Below are 16,858 nucleotides of genomic sequence, written 5' to 3' on the forward strand. Positions count from 1 at the left end.
CCCATTGACAGATGAATGGACAAAGAAGATGTGGTACATAATACAATGGAATATTACTCAGCCATTAAAAGGAGTGAAATTGGGTCATCTGTAAAGACGTGGGTGGACCTAGAGACTGTCATACAGAGTGAAGTAAGTCAGAAAGAGAAAAACAAATATCGTATATTAACGCATATATGTGGAATCTAGTAAAATGGTACAGATGATCGGGTTTGCAAGGCAGAAATAGAGACACAGATGTAGAAAAAACAAATGTATGGACACCAAAGGGGGAAAGAGGGGTGGGGTGGTGGGTGGGATGAACAGGTAGATTGGGATTGACATATATACACTAATATGTATAAAATAGATAACTAATAAGAACCTGCTGTATAAAATAAATAAATAAAATTCAAAAAAAAATAAAAACCTAGTAGGTAAGTCCTCATTGCCTTTATACAAAGAACCCCTTATGGAAAAAAAGAAAGTCATGTTGACAGAAATAAAAATGCTTGAGAGGTTAACAAAATTGGGTAGCTCTCCCTTGCCTCCAAAATACAGTGACTTCAAGAAGCTCATCCCCAAGTATCTAGAGTTATAATAGTGGCTTTCAAGTACTTCTTAGAAGTACCAAGTCTATGTTTTGAGAGTCTGAGCCCTGAAGATTTTCGGGTTTCTTTAATAGATGTTTGGTTTCATAAGCAAGGAGTTGAGATATCCACTGGTAGGAGAAGCTGCCTGTTCTTTGCTAAGGGACATTCTGAAGGTAATTGCTACTGTAAGGGCTTGGGTGACACTCGTCCCTGGAGAATTATTCCATGAAGAAAAGCAGAATTATCCCACTGTTGCAGACATTGGGGTAGTAATCAATAACTATTTTTTTTCCTAGCTTAAAATAGCATTGCCATCCTATTAGCGAATGTCTTGATAGAAAAAAAACAGACTAATATCTGACATATGTAATGTTGGTATCTAGCCTCCTTCTGTCGTGGTGTTTACAAACTATGGATGAGAAAAGCTTTGGAACTGAATTGTCTCTACACTAAGAATTTTTCCAGACTGAATTCTTTGAGAAATGTACTTCCTTGTAGAGGAATCCCAGAGTATCAAATTCCAGTAGATATTGCGATGTCATTACATCTTTTTAATAAATCACAGGATTTTAATGGATTAGGAATGCAAAATAAAATATTTTTTATTGTTTGGCCAATTCAATGAAATTTCCCAAATCATAACAGTTTCTGTTTTTCTTTTCTTCTTGGTGGTTGATGATTTTCAAGATAACAGCTGAAAGAGAGATATCATATCTGGGACTTGCTCTGGACCCAGAAATTCTAGATTCAAATCATACTTCTGTCACATAATCATGTGGCTTTGGAAGAGTCATCTAACTTGTTGGAACTTTAGTTTTTGCATCAGCATCACCCTCTATTATATGAGTAAAGATTGAATCACTGAGAATTAATGGATTACTAGACATTGTACAATTCTGACCATTTGTTTTGTTTGTTTCCTCCATTTTCTGCCAACTTTCCATCTCTAAGTTGTTCCCAGAGCTTTTTCAGAAACATTATCAAGCCTCTGAGCACCCCTTTCTTGTCTACCCCTAGAAGCTGGTATCTAGGCAAGAAAAAACATCCCTTCAGGAAATACCACAAGATCTTCATTAACTAATTAGATCTTTGCCTCTAATACACTAATGGGCAGGTTTATTTATTTATTTTTTACATCTTCATTGGAGTATACTTGCTTTACAATGTTGTGTTAGTTTCTGCTGTATAAGAAAGTGAATCAGCTATATGTATACATATACCCCCATATCCCCTCCCTCTTGAGCCTCCCTCCTACCCTCCCTATTCCACCCCTCTAGGTGGTCACAAAGCACCAAGCTGATATCCCTGTGTGATGCAGCTGCTTCCCACTAGCTATCTATTTTACATTTGGTAGTGTATATATGTCAATGCTACTCTCTCACTTCGTCCCAGCTTACCCTTCCCCCTCCCCGTGTCCTCAAGTTCATTCTCTACATCTGCGTCTTTATTCCTGTCCTGCCCCTAGGCTCTTCAGAACCTTTTTTTTTTAGATTCCATATATATGTGTTAGCATACGGTATTTGTTTTTCTCTTTCTGACTTACTTCACTCTGTATGACAGACTCTAGGTCCATCCACCTCACTACAAATAACTCAATTTCATTTCTTTTTATGGCTGAGTAATATTCCATTGTATATATGTGCCACATCTTCTTTATCCATTCATCTGTCGATGGAAACTTAGGTTGCTTCCATGTCCTGGCTATTGTAAATAGTGCTGCTTCAATTAAGACATCTCTTAAGTAGAAGATATGCAGGTGCTGCTCTTGGTCCTGTGAGGGTGGAGATTGCAACAGTCTTTTTCATTGTTGTGTAAAAGGGCTGAGCAAATAGCCCAATATATAGTAGTTATTCAAACATCTGTTGAGTTTACTGGTTGATCTGAAATACATTTAGTTATTCAGAGACACAGAATCATACTCGATATTTAGTTTGTGTTTTAGTGTTGATTGAGTTTTTAGCCTACTCGGGCTGCTGTAACAAAATACCATAAACTAAGTAGCTGTTAAACAACAGAAATTTATTTCTCACAGTTCTGGAAGCTGAGAAGTCCAAGATCAGGGCACTAGAAAATTTGGTGTCTGGTGAGGGTTTGCATCCTAAGCAGCCACCTTTCCGAGGTAACCCCACATGGCTGAAGGACCAAGGGAGCTTCTTGGTCCTCTTATAAGGGGCCTCCCAAAAGCCTCACCACCTAATAGCTTTACCTTTGGGAGTCAGGATTTCAACATGTGAATGTTGGGGGGATACAAACATTCAGACCAATAGCAATTGATATCTTAAAACTGAAAGCGACCACTCACTCAAACAGACCTCCACACTTATTTTGACTGGAGGTGATATGAAACAATAGACACACTGATTGTACACATCCACGGTACCTGATGCCAGATGGTTGGAGTGTTAGGATGATTCTGTGCACACAGAAATTCACATATTCCAATATGGCAAGTAGACAAGTTTCAAAAGTGAGAACATGTAGTAGATACTCCCTGAAGGTTAATGTATGGTTACCTAAATTTGGCAATTGAGATTAGGAAGGGAAAAAAAAGAAGATTTCAGCATTTTGACATGCTTTCATTTCTTTCTTAAAAAAAATTTATCGAAATACAGTTGATTTACAATGTTGTGTTAGTTTTAGGTGTACAGCAAAGTCATTCAGTTATACATGTATATATAAATATACATATTCTTTTTTACATTATCTTCCATTATAGGTAATTACAAGATATTGACTATAGTTCCCTGTGCTATAGAGTAGGTCCTTGTTGATTAACTATTTTGTATATAGTAGTGTGTATATTTTAATCCCAAACTCCTAATTTATCCCTCTCCCCTCCCCTTGACATGTTTTCTTTATTTGTGATTTTAATCCCCTTGTAAAAAAAAAAAAAGATAAAGTTAAAGAAAAATTAGAAGAATAAGATGAAAAGGAGGAAGAAGGATGAGAGGAAATTCAAAAGAGGACAGTGATGAGGGAAGAAGAGGGGGAAAAAAGGAGAAGGGGAGGAAACATATAATGTTCATAAGTTTTATCTCAAAATCCTTATTCAAAAAATAATTTTGTGCGGGTCAGTAGAGCTCAGTCAAAATAACACCATGTCTTCAGTGTGTCTTTCTAAACTGAGGCAGTCATGCCGGCAGTTATCAGTGCCCCCTCTTCCCTTTTCTTCTCTTTTTTGTGTTAAGTCTAGAAGGAAATAAGCCAACACAGGTTCAACTCCCAAATCCTACTGTAACAGCCACCGAAGAGACAAGTTCTGCTCTGATGACAAAGGTTGGGAGAAATGCAATACAAATTCTCATCTTGAGACATGAAAGGGAGGGCACACTTGGTATTAATTCCATCATTTGGCCCAAGACCTTATTTTATTCCTCTAGATCTCTGTGGGATGCGGGAAAAGGACACCTTCACAGGCTAATCATGCTTGGGAGAGGCATTATGATCACTTCCTCTGTTTGCCACATCTTCCTAGAGGGGAAACAAACCCTGCCCAAGAGAACCGAGAGCCAGGAAATGAGGCTCTGACAACAGGACTATGTCTGTCTTTTTGTTGTGTTTCTTGCTTGTTTGTGCCTACTGACCCAATAAATGGGTTTCTTTTCTAAGTGCCTGATGTTAAAGAAGCCTCCATTCAGGAGAATCATGAGAGCGAGCTTGGGAGGACTCAACAGGCTGTAAATGATTGACACTGTCCAACCAACCATGTCACCACAATGCCTTTAGATGGTGAGAGGAGAAAACAGACCTCTCTGGTGACTGGTGCATTGAGAGAATAAGAGTTGATGAGTAAACCAGAGGTGTCAGGATTGGGATGCTGCCTCACAACACCTGTGTCTGTAACAAACTACTTCATCAGACATTAGCCCATAAAAAATGTTTCATCTCATCTTATAGCTGGAGACACTGAGGCAAAAAGAGAGAAATATCACTTTCCCAAGGTCACATGATCAAGGTGATGCAGCTATAATGAGAAACCAAATATCCTGTCTCCCAGATTTCTGTCTTACCGGAATTCTGGATGAGTCAGTACCTCTCATTGATGTCACTTTTTTTTGTTGTTGTTGTTGTTTTTCATTTTCGCCAAGAACTTTATTTTTAATTAATTAATTTATTTATTTATTTGATTTTTGGCTGCATTGGGTCTTTGTTGCAGTACACGGGCTTCTTATTGCGGTGGCTTCTCTTGTTGTGGAGCACGGGCTCTAGGCACGCGGGCTTCAGTAGTTGTGGCACGCGGGCTCAGTAGTTGTGGTGCACGGGCTTAGTTGCTCCACGGCATGTGGGATCTTCCCAGACCGAGGCTCAAACCCGTGTCCCCTGCATTGGCAAGTGGATTCTTAACCACTGAGCCACCAGGGAAGTCCCAATGTCACTGGTTTTAACATAAGGTGGGTTCTGAATTGTTTTTTTGCCATTTTTGTATTATGGTAAAATATACATTACATAAAATTTACCATTTTAACCATTTTGAAGTGTATAGTTCAGTGGCATTCACATGGCAATCATCACCACCATCCGTCGCCCCAACTTTTTCCATCTTCTCCAACAGAAACTTGTACCCATTAAACAGTAGCTTCCTATCTCTCCTCCCTGTGGCCCCTGGCAACCAATTCTGAATGTTATTTTACTGCAAAAAGAAGTGTTGACTTTGACCTTGGTTTACAAACAAAAATGTAATTAGAAGCAGGAGGGAGGTGAGAAGGGGATAGACGTCAATTCGGCACTAACTGTCCTCCGTAGGAGACACCTGGGGAGTGTACAGTGGCGTGTGTGTGTGTGTGTGTGTGTGTGTGTGTGTCTTTAAAAGATTCTCCACCTCCCTGCTGGCCTCCTAGCAGTTTGCCACTGGCTTTGCAGCCTCCTGGTTGCCTCAGTCCAGGCAAGGAGCTGGCAATCTCCTTTGTAGTTTCAGCAGTTCTGTTACCATGGAGGCCACATTCTGATTTGAAGAGTGTAAAGGTAATCATTTGTTTTTAGTTTCAAAGATCTTCCCAAAAGATAGGCTGTCGCTCTTCTTCTGGAAAAGCCTGATTGGTAGGATTCCTTCAAGCACTCAGTCTGAAGTGCTTTATCCCATTCCCTCACCAGCTTCAAAACACAAGCTTGCCAAGAGCCTCTGGAGGAAAACCTGCCTCTTCCATCAATTTCACACAAATGGTTGATCCTGGAGGTGGTGCTGTTTGCAATGGAACACTTCACAATCAGAGTGACCACTGTCACAGAAAAAACTGCACAAGGAACGGGATGGTGAAAGAAGCCCAGGTAAGAGGCAATCTTTCCCCCTTACTCTGAATGACCTGAACGTTTCAATATTTGTTGTAAAGCTGTTTGAAGCTGTCCTAGCTGAAAGTTCTTGGCAGGAAGTGTTTTCTGTGTTTTGACTCTTCACTTCAGCTAATTTCAAATGCTTGGCTACTAAAAAGTTTGGATGTGGGTTAAGGAGAGAATTTCTTCTCTGTACAAGAGAGGACACACGTAGATCCAAGAGCCTTAAACCCTTAACATAAAAACATCCCTGCTAGACTTTTGTTTTCTCTCAAGCATTTTGGAGAAAACAGTTGTGAAAGCTAAAACTCTCCAGCTAAATTTCAGTCTATCAGGAAATCACAACAGACTACATTCACCATACTTCATAGGGGAAAAAAAAAGGAAGTGAAAGTAAACGCTGCTGAGATTATGTGGAGTAAGTGGCATTTTCCCCTGGTACATGAGGAATGCCTCTCTGATTAAAAGGGGACTTCTTTTTGGTGTTTGGTGGGGCCTTGTCATAGCTTACAGCTTGATTTGGGGCCAAAGTCTTTCTTTGAAACTTGACATCACAAGCATTCCTTTTTAAGACACTTCAGAAAGTGCGGCTTATTGTTACAGGCTGCACACAGGAACCAAACAGACTTTGAATTGTTTTCCCATGTGATACTTTTTTTAAAATTTTTGGCTCCTGCTCTGACAGAATGTTTGAGGGGAATGTACTGAGGAGGAGGAGGAGGAGGAGGAGGAACCCAAGAAATGTTGTCAGCTCATTCAAAGAGGGAGCCGGGTCTGCAAGCTGCTTACGAACAGGCAGGCCATCACCAGCTTCCCGTTGGATGCCCAGGCCCTCTGCTCTGAACAGCAGGGGTGAGTTCACCTGCTTGGGAGCAGATTAGCATAGCCAAACAGGCAGCTTCACCGTTGCAAAATGAGAAGTTGGGCAAGGAACCTGTGCAGGAGAACCGGGGTCGGGGGTGGGGAGGTAGGGCAGTGAGATTGTTCTAAGATCACAGGACAGGTGAGGCTGGCTGGGGGCCAGCCCGCCATTCAGTGAAGGAAATTTGTGTGTCCACTGGAATGAAAGAGGTGTGTGTGGGGGGTGGGCACTCTGGAGCCTGGGTTGTGTGTGAATAGGCTGTGGTCCCCCAAATAGGTTCCCCTCTTGACAAAAGGCATTACCCTAACCTTGGAATTGTCTACCAAAAACCTCAGGTCTGGCCTCTCCCAGATGAGTATAATGTGAAGAGAAAATACTCAACTCTCATTCTTTGCACGAGGGCAATCATACTAATACCCACCATCTATTCGTCACTGTATCGAATCAGACCACTACCACTCAAGACACTCTTTGCCCCTAAAATGGCTGTAACACTAGCCACTGGCCTTCTCACCCTCTGGACCATTCTGACCCTGAAGGCTCTCATTTGGGTAGAGATGCCGTCAAAGCCATTCTCTCTCTCTCTCTACTTTTTCTTGGTTTTGTAACCACCTTCTAGTGTCTGAGGTTAGAGACTTAGCTAAATGGTTACAACCATTCCTAAGGACAAGAGCCAGGATCCTAAAGGTTCATTACTAAGTGCTCCTACAAGACTGTGAATATCTTTGGACACTGAAGCTTCCCTAAGAGCAGCAGGGCATGTGAGGGAGGCTACTGCCTTTTCCAACAGCTCTTTCTGAAGGAAGGACCATCCAGAACCTATTTGCTCAGATATATTTAGGCGTTACTCAGTTGAAATCGGCTCCCACTGAGAGCCTCAATTATGACTTAAAAAGTATGTTCCAGAAAGAAGAAACCCTGCTGAGCTCTTAGTGCAGTAGGGCAGACAAGGGCCTGTTTTCCCCTCTGTGATCCGGATGAAGTTGTCTTTACTATCATGATCCTTAGTCACTGGTTTTAGTCCATTTTGCTTTGAGGACCTTAAACAAACTGAGTCTTTACCAAAGACCTTGAAGCTTGAACCCAGTCCTCGTAGAACGCTCACTCTTGGAACCCAGCCACCACATTGGAAGGAAGCCCAAGCAGCTCAAGAGAAGCCCAAGTAGAGAGAAACCAAGTATCCTTGCTGTGCGCTTAGGCAAGATGCAGCACCAGCTTGTAAACTGTGTGAGTCAGCTACCTTAGAAGTGGATCCTGCAGCCCTGGAGTCTATCTGTTCCAATTATACTTCATGGAGTATACATGACTTGTCCCCACAGGGCTCTGCCCCAATTACAGATTCTTTTTTTTTTTTATAAATTTATTTATTTGGCTGTGTTGGGTCTTCGTTGCTGTGCGCAGGCTTTCTCTAGTTGTGGCGAGTGGGGGCTACTCTTCATTGCGGTGTGCAGGGTTCTCATTGCTATGGCTTCTCTTGTTGCAAAGCATGGGCTCTAGGCACGCGGGCTTCAGTAGTTGTGGCTCGTGAGTTCTAGAGCTCAGGCTCAGTAGTTGTGGTGCATGGGCTTAGTTGCTCTGCAGCATGTGGGATCTTCCCGGATCAGGGCTCGAACCCGTGTCCCCTGCATTGACAGGCAGATTCTTAACCACTGCGCCACCAGGGAAGCCCCAAATTACAGATTCTTAAGCAAACAAATGATTGGGTTTTTTTTTAAGCTGGGTTTGTTTATCAGACTTTTTATTTTTAATACCTTTATTTATTTATTTATTTATTTTTGGCTGCGTTGGGTCTTCGTTGCGGTGCGTGGGCTTTCCCTAGCTGCGGCGAGTGGGAACTACACTTCGCTGTGGTGCGCGGGCCTCTCATTGCGGTGGCTTCTCTTTGTTGTGGAGCATAGGTTCTAGGCACACAGGCTTCAGTAGTTGTGGCACGCAGGCTCAGTTGTTGTGGTTCGTGGGCTCTAGAGCGCAGGTTCAGTAGTTGTGGTGCATGGGCTTTATTGCTCCACGGCATGTGGGATCTTCCCAAACCAGGGCTTGAACCCGTGTCTCCTGCATTGGCAGGTGGATTCTTAACCACTGTGCCACCAGGGAAGTCCCAAGCAAACAAATGATTGTTGTTTTAAGTATGGTGGTGGTTTGCTAAGCAACAATAAACATGTAAACAGATGTATATTCTATTTCTTTAAAATGCCTAGAAAAATCATTGTACAGTCTCATTACAACCATTTTCAGTGCTTTCATTTTGAAGAAAGAGTTTGTTTTGGCCATCAATCTTTGGCAAAGATGCCTTTCCCTAAGCTTTACACTTTTGTTGTGTTTTATTTTGTGTTTTGCATAAGGACTGTGTGCTTAAGATGAGTGTCTGGCTGGTAAAACCAAATACAATGAACTCAAATATCAACTATACGAAAGCACAATCATTTGAATGTTCTCAAATCTGAAGTGTAATTATTCAATCTGAGGAGGTCTGTAACTTGTTGCCTTATCTATGAAGAAAGAGCAGGCAAAGAAGCATGTATGTGTTCTGCTTCAGATGTTTTGTTAATTAAATGAATACGTGTCTTAAAGTATATTTAATATCTGCCAATTATAAATTAATTTTATCTATTGGTTAAAGTTTCCTAGAAAATGATTCTCTTTAGAAACACAAGTAGAGGTAGATTGACGTTAACCTAATTACTCTCAAGAAATCTACTACATTTATTTTGAAATACACTTGATTTAATCTTTCTACTAAGTATTGTCACCTTGTCTCAATTGGCCTGAACTAATGTAGTTTTACTGGAATTCTAAAGTATATCAACCTGTAAATTCATGTGAGAAGAAGTTGTTGCCACCATATTAGAAAGAAAGTCATTGGCCCAGTAATTCACAATTTAGATTAAACCTTTGGAAACAAAGAAACAAACACTATGAACATAGTTCAGAGAAGTATTCAGAATTGTTCTCCACAGTGTACTTCATCCATCAGAGTTCCCTCTAAATCCTGCTTCAACCAAAAGTTTTGCCACGTTGAAGATCATTTGATTACAGCAGAGGTTAAGATTACAAATGCCCAGCAGGCTGGTAAGGCCTGGTGTGGACAACAGGAAGTGTTAAGCATGGGTTTACCTGAACAAAGCTCATTGTCACCATGAGAGAAAGCAGGTCCTATGTTGACAGATCTCATGATTTTCAAAAGAAATTGGAAATCCAGATGGAGTGGGAGGGAGAGAGAATATCCTGATTTTTAAGTATTGGCATGTAATGCTTCAAATTTCCAATAGTGTAGAGTTCAATGAGACATTGCTACCAGCCACAAATCTGTAATCTCTGAACTATAGGCAAATAGGATGAGAAAAATAAGAGGTCATAAATAGAGTGATTCAGGGAATTTGGATCTTCTTAATTTAGACTTACTTTATATTTTTTAAAAGCAATAGATGTATCTTACATCTTAATTTTCCTGAGTTGTTATATTAATACTTGATCCTGGAGTATGCAAGTTTTAGGAACAATTATGACTCAACCAGTTGTACTAGATTTCTCTGACTGACCCTGATTTCAAATATTAGATGACAAAATGTCATAGAACTGATACCATTTCACTGCTCAAACTTCATCTCTCAGACTTTGTAGGAAGTGACACACAAACCTTTTGTTCGACAATGCACTCATATAGCTTGGTCACCATTATTATTCTCTAGATGTGGTATAACTGGGCCTTCAAAAGTTGCCCAGGAAAAGGCTATGTGTAAATTATGATTATCCTGTCAACTACAACTTATACCTGACGGTTCTTTCTCTGCCATGTGGAGCTTATCCTTTTGGAAGTGAAAAATCCTTTGAGAAGCTGATAGATACTTTCTGTATTACAGAATTTTCCATGTAGAGGATTCATGTGTTCCATGACTTTCTCAGATCCCCAGGTTAAGAACTTCAGCTCTCACATCCTGCTCAGAAAAACCAACAAATCAGCCTTTCCAGAGAAGACAGGGTAAAGGGATTCATAAATTGATCTACCAAGGAGAGAAAACCAAACATAAGCCAAAGTGACTCAGACCACAAGCCCACATGTGATATTAATTTATTTAAAAATTTATATTAGAATTTTGTACCCCACTTTATAATACTATTTTAATAATATTTATTTTACTATAAAACTACTTTTATATCCTCCTTGAAAACCTTGAGTATAAATGAACTCCCCAGGAAGATATTTCTTTCCTGGTGGCTTTTCATACCCCAGCACCCCTCAGGATTTCCCAGGGAACCACTTAAGGAAGAATGATAGCAGGAAGACAAGATTTGACATCAGCAGAATTGGGTATGAGTGCTAGCTTTGCTCCCTACTAGCTGTGCCACATTGGGGAAGTAGCGTCACGGCTCTGATCCATACCTCACAAGGCAATGGTGAAGATTAGATGAGAGAGTGTATGTAAGGCTCCCAGTAACTATCACATGTGTAGTAGATACTTGATAAATAGTGGCTATTATCTATTAAAGTCTGCCTGCAGCTGTTACCCCTCTACTGCTATTGTAGGAGTGTTCAGTACAATGCCTGGCACATAATAGGTGCTCAATAAATGATAGTCTTAAATCCTTGAATTCCCTCATCCAATGGTGGCTTCATTTTACTTGATCTGTCAGCAGCACTTGACACAAGTAATTATTCCTCCTCCTTCAAGCACTTTTCTCTCTTGGTTTACAGGTTATGACCCTCCTATATCACCAGCTGTTCCTTTGCAGTGTCTATTCCTGGTTTTCCTCAACTCCTTGATCTTTGAACAATAAAGTGACCCAAAGCTCAGTCCTTGTACCCGTTCTCTTTTCTAACTGCAGATTTCTCCTGATGATCTGACTTTGTCTCATTACTATATGTACATGTATATATGTGCAGCTGTGTGTATGTGTGTGTGTATGTATGTGTGTGTATATATATATATATATATATATATATATATATATATATATATATATGTCATTTCCAACTGCTTCCTTGATATTTCGCTTGGATGACCAAAGGCATCTCCAACTTAACATGTCCAAAACTGAGCCCCCGATACTCCCTCCACTGAGCCCCTGATACTCCCTCCCTCTGTCCCTAACGTGTTTCCTTTATAGTCTTTCCCATCTCAGTAAATGACAACTCTATCCTTCCAGTGGCTCAAACCAGAAACCTGGGTATCGCTCATGACTTTTTCCTTCTGTATTCAATGAGTCAGCAAATTCATGATCCTACCTTCACAGGATATCCAGAATCTGACCACTCCTCACCTCCCCACAGCAACCACTCTGGTCTCAGCTACCACTATCTCTCACCTTGATTGTTACGGGAGCCTCATGCCTTTTCCCTGTGTCCCAGTTATTCATTACGGAATGACAACCCATCCCAAAACAGAATGACATTAAACAACAACCATTTTGTTATGCTCATGGATTCCACTGGGTAAGAATTCAGAAAAGACTCAGTGGAGACAGCTCTTCCCTGTTCCATGATACTTGGGGCCTCGATTGGCTGGACCTAGAACAGCTGAGCCAGGAGGATTCGCCTGCAAGATGGCGTCCTCACTACCATGTCCAGGCTGGGTCGGCTGAAAAAAAGGACAAGCCAGGACTGTGGGCAGGATTGCCTCAGACAGCTTCTACAGCAGGGAGGGCTCTAGAGAGTTTTCTAGTAAATGAAGAAGTCTCATGGCCTTTTATACCCTAGCCTCAGAGCTCAGCTTCACATCTACCCTGTTGAAGCAGTCACAAACAAGCCCACCAGGTTCCAGGGGATAGGACCCTCCCAACTCTTAACGGGAAGATTATTAAAGAACTCATGGTCATATTTTTAAATTACCATAACCTGCTTCCACCCCTGCCATCCCGTCCACTACCACCAGCAAGACTATTCTCAACACAGCAGCCAGAATGATCCCGTTGAAATGATACCAAGATCTCAGTCTTCTGCCCAAATCCTTCCCATGGTTCCCATTTCACTCAGAGTAAAAGCTGAAATTCTTACATTGGCCACAAGGAGCCATGGCTTGGTCCTCACTGACTCATCTCCTGCCCCTTTTCCCAGTGCTCAGTGTATTCCAGCCACACTAGAGCCAGCAGCCCTGCATCCTCCCACCTCAGGACATTCCCACATCCTCTCCCATTTGCACTTCCCAGAAATCCAGGTGCCTGCACCTCCCTCCTTTCAAGTCAAATGTTACTCACAATCCAATTAAAATTGCAACATGCTTTCTTCCTGACTCCCTTTCCTGATCCTGCTTGGTTCTTTAGTACTTAACACCATCTACACACACACACACACTTGAATTTATTTCCTATCTATTGTCTGCCTCTGGCTCTAGAATGAGAACTCCACCCAGGCAGAGATTTCTATCTCACTGCCAAATCCCCAGAACCTAGACAGGAGCCTGTACACAATAGGTGCTCAATAATAGTTGTGCAATGATTAAAGACCACCTGTTTCTACTAATCTAGTGTTTGTAAGAACTTGGATTTCAGTTTGTTTTGTTTATTTTAATTGCCATTTGCTGTCCACAGGCCTGGTTCTTTAAAAGACTGAAAAGGCCCCACTCATATGATACACAAGCTTCTTGCAGATTTCAAGGTGTATAACCTCTTATTAATTAATACACTAATTAATTACTAATTTATTAGTAATTTTCCTAACTATTAATTAAAGGTTTCCCATCCTTTGTTGGAGAACATAACTACTATTCACTGCCTTCTTTTTAAAAATTACTAAATCACTAGATATTTGTGTGACCAAGTAGCTACGTGCTTTTATATCGATATCCAGATATTATGTATACTCTAAGTTTGGGGTCAGGGAACATGATTTAAGGAGGTGGAACTTTTTGAAGGAGATGAAAATAGAAATTAAATATTATTGATTTATCCTGATGATTCTACTACCTCTTAATAGGAGATGAAATATGCCTGGAATAGAAGGAAAATGACTAATACCTCAAGGTATATAGACCTGTCATCTGGTTTTAATAAAATTCTGCATTCTCAGGGTTGAATGTCCAAGAAAAATCAGAATAATCTGCTTTCCCATTCATAACCCTGTATATGAAATGATTTTTAAAATTTCAATTAACAAACTTTTCCATCACACTATATGCTAGGAACTTTCTAAATACAAACTTATTTGATTCCCACAACCTTATGACTTTAATACTATTACTATCCCTATTTTTTATATGAGGCAACTGGTCATAGAAAAGTTAAGTAAGTTTGTCTAAGATTAAACCTCTAGTTAGTGTAGACTGGCCCCAGGGTCTGTGTCTTTATCACTAGAAAAAAAAATGCCTTTTCCTCAAACATTTTATTGTGAATATTTGCAAACTTACAGAAAAATTAAAGAGTTCTACACTGAATACTCATATACCTACCACTTAGAAACTGCAATTAACATCTTACTATATTTGTTTCATCACACATTTGTCTGTCTATCTGTCCCTCTATCCAGCCATCAAACCATATGTTTGGTGCATTTCAAAGAAAGTTGGAGAATCAATAGACTTCACCCCTAAACTCTTCCACATGCAAATTATTAACCAGATTTCAATGTTTGTCCATCGTTCTTTCTTTTTTCTTCTTTTGAGACAGAATGTGCAGATATAGTTTTGACTGTGCAAAGATTTTATAAAACCATGAGCTGAATCAAGTGTAAATTCATCTAGTGAGATGAAAGACTCAGCAGGCTACCTCACTCGAGAAACTCCCCTGTTGTACACCTATAATTCTGACGGGTTCAAGAGCCATTTTCCCTTTTTCTCTGGAGTATAATCCAGCTGGCAGGAAGGGAACTCACTGTAGAAATTCTTAAAATTCCATACCATGCCCTGTCTTCTTACACATGGAGGAATGAGGCTCAAGAAAGCTAAGTGACTGTCTCAGAGGTCACACCAGTGTGAGGCACCCTCCCCCACTCTGGTCTCTTGATACCCAGACCAAGGCCCTTTCTGGAAAGGTGCATTTGTTTCTGAAACCTCCAACATGTGAAAGCAAACAGCCAGGGACTACAGTATTTGGTGGCTCAGAGTGGTATATGCTATTGCAAAATCTTTAGCTTCAATTTCAAAATTGATGATGCAAAATTGCATTTGTCTCATGGAAGATGTAAAGACCTCTCCTATTTCCCAAAATAAGAGCCACGTGGAGAGAGCCTCCTTCTTTGCCTATCTTAGAAAACCATGTCAGAGAAATCAGTATTAATTACAGTTAATGATTGCTGCCACACACAAGGTCCCACCACGTATTTACACTTTTTGAAGTATTGTTAATTCTCACCTATTGCTTTCAAATTTCACGTATAAGGACCCAAGGTTCAAAGAGGTCAGATAATCACCCACATGGGTGGCAAGTAATAGGAGGATTTTAGGACCCCTAATATCACATAAATTGTTGCCACCTCCTGCCACCCTACTGTCCTAGTAAACTGAACCATCATATAGAGGTTGGGAGCAGGGCCTCCCCTTCGCACTGCCTGGGCTTGAATTTCGGCTTCACATCGGCCGCTCTATGACCTTGGACAAGCGGCTTAATATCTCTGTGCCTCAGTTTCCTTATCTGGAAGATGAGGATAATAGTAGTGCCTGCCCAATAGAGTCGTTGTAAGAAGTAAATATAGTGGCGCATGCATGGTTAGAATGATTTCTTTAAAACACAACCAATGTTTTGCCCCTTTAACCTTCAGCATCAACTATAATGATCCTTATATCCAACGTCTCGTTGGACTCTCACAGCAATGCTGTGAAGTTTTGAGTGCTACTGACCCATTTTAGGGATGAAAAAAACAGAGCTAAGAAAAATAATGAGACCAAAGACACGTGGATGATGGGGACAGAGCTGGACAAGAATCCCAGACATTTTTAACTCTAAGTTCAGGAATGTCTCAAAGGACTGGACACGTAGGTATTTTTCAAACCCTTACTCAGTGCATACAACTATGTCAACTGTTCCTTTACAAGAAGAGGTAGGAAGTAAAAAAAAAAAAAAATCAGCACCTCTATTCTTCAGCAGATTAACTCACAGCAAGAGAAAAAGTGCTATTTTGGTTATTACACTTACTCAGAAGAGCAGATTTGGGAGTCAGTTTTAGTAATTTTTTAAAATCTGTAAGATTCTAAAAGTCTTGCAAAATGTTAGTTTCTACCTTAGATTTCCATAGCCAGGCAGCAAAGTGATTTTACATGGCACACCAGACACAACTTCCTATAAATCTTTCTTTAAAAATCATTGACCTTTGTCTTTACATCCTTATGGCATGTAGCATGTGTACTCCCCAGAATTACCTTCTTCTGAGCCCTTGTGCAGCCTCAACTTCATTTTCAAACACATGCCATCATGAAGACTTGCTTCCAGACCCAGCAGGGGAGCACGAGTCAATTAATTTCTTGGTTCCTTTGCTGAGGCTCCCCGAGGCAATGATATTGATGACGCGTTAAGGATTCTTAGGTCTTGCAACATGGCATGTTTCCCAGTCACCTACTCTGATAGTCTGAAAGAAACTAGGCTCCAGATCGTCTCGAACACTGGAATAATCATGGCAGAAATGATCTCAAATCTCAGAGAAGCATGTTATCTCATTTTCTAGATCTTAGTGACACATTTCTCACTTAATAGAATAGAGAACAGAACTGAGGCACACTTGCCCAATATCTCAAAATGGCCAATCCAGGGCAAGACACACACCTGTCCACTGCCAGTTTCTAGAGCCTCTACACAATACTGCTTTTCATAGTACAGAATCCAAAACAAACCCCGCAGGAGCCCTTGGCAATAACAGCTTTTGCCAAACCATGCAAATAACTTAGGGGTACTTGGGAAAATCTCACAACCGACGTAAGGTTTGACGGATTGGTTTGTAAGTTTATGCAAAAGGGGCTGGCATTTTGTCTATGGGGCTATGCTTCCCATCGGTCAATTCTTCGCAAAACCACTGAATCAGGTGTCTACAGACTAAGATACAGGCGTTCTCCACATAGTGACCTGGGAAAATGATACAATGGCTGAAATAAATAGGTCACGAATGTCAGTTTTCTTTTTTTAAGTGTATTATCAATCTTTATACCAATCAGATGACTCATGCCTTGCACCCAGCCATTACTTAGGGCTCATAAATTATGATGGCTAAAAAAAAATGCCTGGAATTTTTAAATAG

General features: G+C 40.7%; 1 protein-coding gene across 1 annotated transcript in view; it reads left to right on the plus strand.

Moving 5' to 3' along the window:
* The first annotated feature begins 5,436 nt into the window (after positions 1–5,436).
* Positions 5,437–16,858, plus strand: part of SPTLC3 (serine palmitoyltransferase long chain base subunit 3) — a 133,796-nt gene continuing 122,374 nt past the window's right edge. The window contains exons 1-2 of the mRNA XM_061208450.1: positions 5,437–5,534; positions 5,664–5,837. Of these exons, the coding sequence (XP_061064433.1) occupies positions 5,730–5,837 (108 nt within the window). The 5' untranslated portion in view covers positions 5,437–5,534; positions 5,664–5,729. The remainder of the gene's footprint in view (positions 5,535–5,663; positions 5,838–16,858) is intronic.

The sequence above is a fragment of the Eubalaena glacialis genome, chromosome 13 (assembly GCF_028564815.1).
Source record: "Eubalaena glacialis isolate mEubGla1 chromosome 13, mEubGla1.1.hap2.+ XY, whole genome shotgun sequence".
In the NCBI taxonomy this organism is placed as follows: Eukaryota; Metazoa; Chordata; class Mammalia; order Artiodactyla; family Balaenidae; genus Eubalaena; species Eubalaena glacialis.